This window comes from Oryx dammah, unplaced genomic scaffold (assembly GCF_014754425.2).
Source record: "Oryx dammah isolate SB20612 unplaced genomic scaffold, SCBI_Odam_1.1 HiC_scaffold_23, whole genome shotgun sequence".
NCBI classification, from domain to species: domain Eukaryota; kingdom Metazoa; phylum Chordata; class Mammalia; order Artiodactyla; family Bovidae; genus Oryx; species Oryx dammah.
The window spans coordinates 25261119-25264232 of record NW_024070207.1 but is presented as its reverse complement, the minus strand read 5'-3'; the positions used below and the strand labels follow the sequence as shown (position 1 = coordinate 25264232).

General features: G+C 60.0%; 1 protein-coding gene across 1 annotated transcript; it reads right to left on the bottom strand.

Moving 5' to 3' along the window:
• Positions 1 to 1117: 1117 nt before the first annotated feature.
• SOWAHD (sosondowah ankyrin repeat domain family member D) lies at positions 1118 to 2875 on the bottom strand. The gene has a single exon (XM_040265155.1). The coding sequence runs from the start codon at positions 2634 to 2636 to the stop codon at positions 1668 to 1670; it is 969 nt and encodes a 322-aa protein (XP_040121089.1). The 5' UTR covers positions 2637 to 2875; the 3' UTR covers positions 1118 to 1667.
• Positions 2876 to 3114: the final 239 nt, after the last annotated feature.

The window sequence follows — 3114 nt, the reverse complement described above, 5'->3', positions numbered from 1 at the left end:
GCAATCCATGGGGTTGCAAAGAGTTGGACACAACTTAGTGATTGCACAACAGCAACATTGTGTAAATATGTTTAAGGTATAGTTACTAGAGACATGGGGCAGACTAAGAATAGATAGGAAGGATTTGGATCATTTCATGGATAAGAGTCTAATGGGTTATTAAGGGCAGGTGGGAACGTTTTGAGCAGAGATGAGGCAAACAGGCCAGCCAAGCAGAGATGGAAACCTGGAATGGATGCGCTCAGGGTGGTATCTCTGGGCTGTGTTGGGTGGTGATTTAGTTCCTCCCGGCCTTCAAGGACTGGGATGGGAGGGCTAAGGACATAGCAGTCCATTGCAAGGGCCACCCAAGCTTCCAGGGATACAGTGCTATTTCAAAAATCTGCTGTTCTCAGAGACAGCATGGATTTCCAGCCACCCACTACTTCATCCATTCAGCTCCAATCAAGCAACCCTCCTGTATTCTACTCAATTCACAGTATTTCTAAATGGGAGCAATTTTCCAAACTACAACTTACATATTAAATAAAATTAAAAGAAATCCGCAATGCTGATGATTAAAGCCCTCTCTTGGAGACAAGTGCCAAGGGGTGTGTCTCACTGGAGGGCAGAAGTCAAGGTAAATTCATGACTCACCAGGAAATATTAGAAAAAAATATCTGGAAGCTTTTTCCTTTTACTTCCCCTCTACTTCCTTCATGGAGAAGGAAATGGCAACCCACTCCAGTATTCTGGCCTGGAGGATTCCATGGACTGAAAGCATGGAAGGCTATAGTCCACAGGGTTGCAAAGAGTTGGACATGACTGAGCAACACACACACACACACAAACACACACACCTCCCTGCAGATAGCTCCTCTGGACTGAGACTCACAGGAGGCCAGACCTAGATGCCAAAGAGTCTGGGAGACAGGTAAACAGTGTGTTTCTACTCAGAGCCAAGGTGAAAGTAGCTCCTTTGGTGTACAGCTTGGCCACTTTCTCTTGAGAGTGAGGTCCAGAGTCTGTTCTGGACCTCCAGAGTCTGTTCTGGACCTCCTCCCTGCAAACACAGGGAGCTTCTCCCTTGGTGGTTAATGAAAAAAAAAAGTCACTCAAATGACAGCTTTATCATGTAAAAGGAAAACATTCCATTTTAATATGCTAAAGAAGTCATTGGGGATACTTTAGAAAGGGTCCCCTACCCGTAAGCCCTGCTTGTCTCCGGAGCAGGTTGACAAGGGCTGGTTCATCCCCCAAAATAACTTATTAATAGCTAAGTCAGGCCTGCAGTTAGACTTCCTCTGGTTCACTGGTTTACAGTCTTATCTCATTCTTCTAGCAAATGTTTCCTAATAAACCCAGAGCTTCTGCCTGCCAAGAAAAGGCTACTGGAAGCATAACTTTCCTTGTCCCAAGCTTCTGCACCGAACTCCTAAATCCTGCAGTTTGGGGACTCGGCACAAGGACCGCTTGGTGCCTGGTTCCAGTGTCTCTTGGCCGGTGTAGTAGGAGACCCACACCGAGGGGGTCTGCTCCTGGCAGGCCCAGCGCCCTTGGCTGCGGCTCGAGCTGAGTCCCAGGCGCCTCCCCATGGTGTGGGGGGGGGGGCAGGTCGCGGGACCACCCGGGACAGAGGCCTCGTCGCTGCGTCGGGGTCCCTCCACGCTCTCCAGTCTCCGTCGCCTTCAACGGTCCTGGAAGAAGGGGAACATATGGCGGAGAAAGCCTTGAATTTGCGCCACCCGGCTGCCCACGGAGTCTTTCCCCTTGGTTGGCGCCGCCGCCGCTCTGGCCGTCTTCTCCACGACCTGCGTGCCCACTGCGCTCGGGGCGCGTCTCAGCGTCCACGCGGCGGCGCCGCTGCTGCTGCTGTTGTTGTTGGCGTTGTTACGGTCCCAGTCTCGGCCGCCTGCCCTCTCCCAGTCCTCGGCCCCCAACAGCTCCCGCAGGCTCCAGGGCGCGTCGGGCCTCAGGTAGTGACAGGCCCGGTGGCCGCTGTGGTCGCGGCGCATGGGGTCAGCTCCCAAGGCGCCCACCAGCACCTTGATGACCATTTCATGGCCCTGCAGGGCCGCCAGGTGTAGGGGCGTGAGGCCGCCGCTACCCGGGGCGCTCACGTCGAACCGCAGCCCCTGGCGCCGGGCGAAGTCGTGCACTAGGATGAGTTCCTCGTGGCGCCCGTGCTTGGCCAGCCAGTGCAGCACCGAGTAGCCCGTGATAGGGTCGCCCCGCAGCAGTAGCCCCGGCTCGGCCTCCAGCAGCTCCTGCAGCGCCTCAAAGCGGCCTTCGGCGGCCGCCAGTATCCACGCGTGCTCCCGGGGCTCCAGGCACAGCCCGCTACCGCCCGGTCCGTTCGGCCCGCCCGGGGACTGCTCCTCCAGGCGCTCCTCGGACAACCACCCGGCGGGAGCCGCTCCCTGCAGCCCCAGCAGCTCCAGCCGCGTTCCCCGCCGGCGCGCCGAGCCTGTTCCCGAGGGCATCAACGCGCCAAGGAAAGGGGGCTCCCTGGAGGCGGCGGCGTTGTCCCGGTACCTGCTCAGGCTGCCGGCGTCCACTCTCGAGGGGCGGGGCTGCGGGGCGCTCCGCGGGCTCAGCTTGGTCGGTGCGAAGGAGGCCTTGGGGGCCGGCTTGGCGGCCCCTCGGGGCTCGGCCATGGTCCGGCCGCCACGGCGGTCCCAATGTCTAGCGTCGGCTGCCCTTCCCGGGCCCCACCGAGAGGAACTGGCGCTGGCTTTGGGGAAGGAAGCAGCTTGAGCAATTGAGCTCGGAGGGAGGGAACGAAGGAAGGGAGGAGAGGGAGGGAGAGCGCAAGCGAGCCGAGGGAGGGCCCGGGCGTTGCGGGGGTGGGGGCAACGCGGAGGGGTGGGAGCTCCGGCCCGGCCCCCAGGACGAGCCCCTCTCCAGCACCCGGGGTGCAACCGCCGCCTCGGTCCCCCCAGGTTTCGGGCGTCCCCGCCCCAAACAGCCAGGTGAGCTGGCGGCCCCGCCTCCCGCCCGGCGAGGGCAACCGTGGGGCGGGCGCGGGGGCGGGCGCGGGGGCGGGCTGCGAGCGGGGTTCGAGAGCCGACTGGAGCCGCCCGGCTGCTCCAAACGCCGGGTTCTCTGAATCCCCACAGCTACCGGGGTGAAGAG

Excerpts from the sequence above, each read along its gene's own strand:
- SOWAHD (XM_040265155.1), bottom strand. The coding sequence starts at position 2,636 with ATGGCCGAGCCCCGAGGGGCCGCCAAGCCGGCCCCCAAGGCCTCCTTC.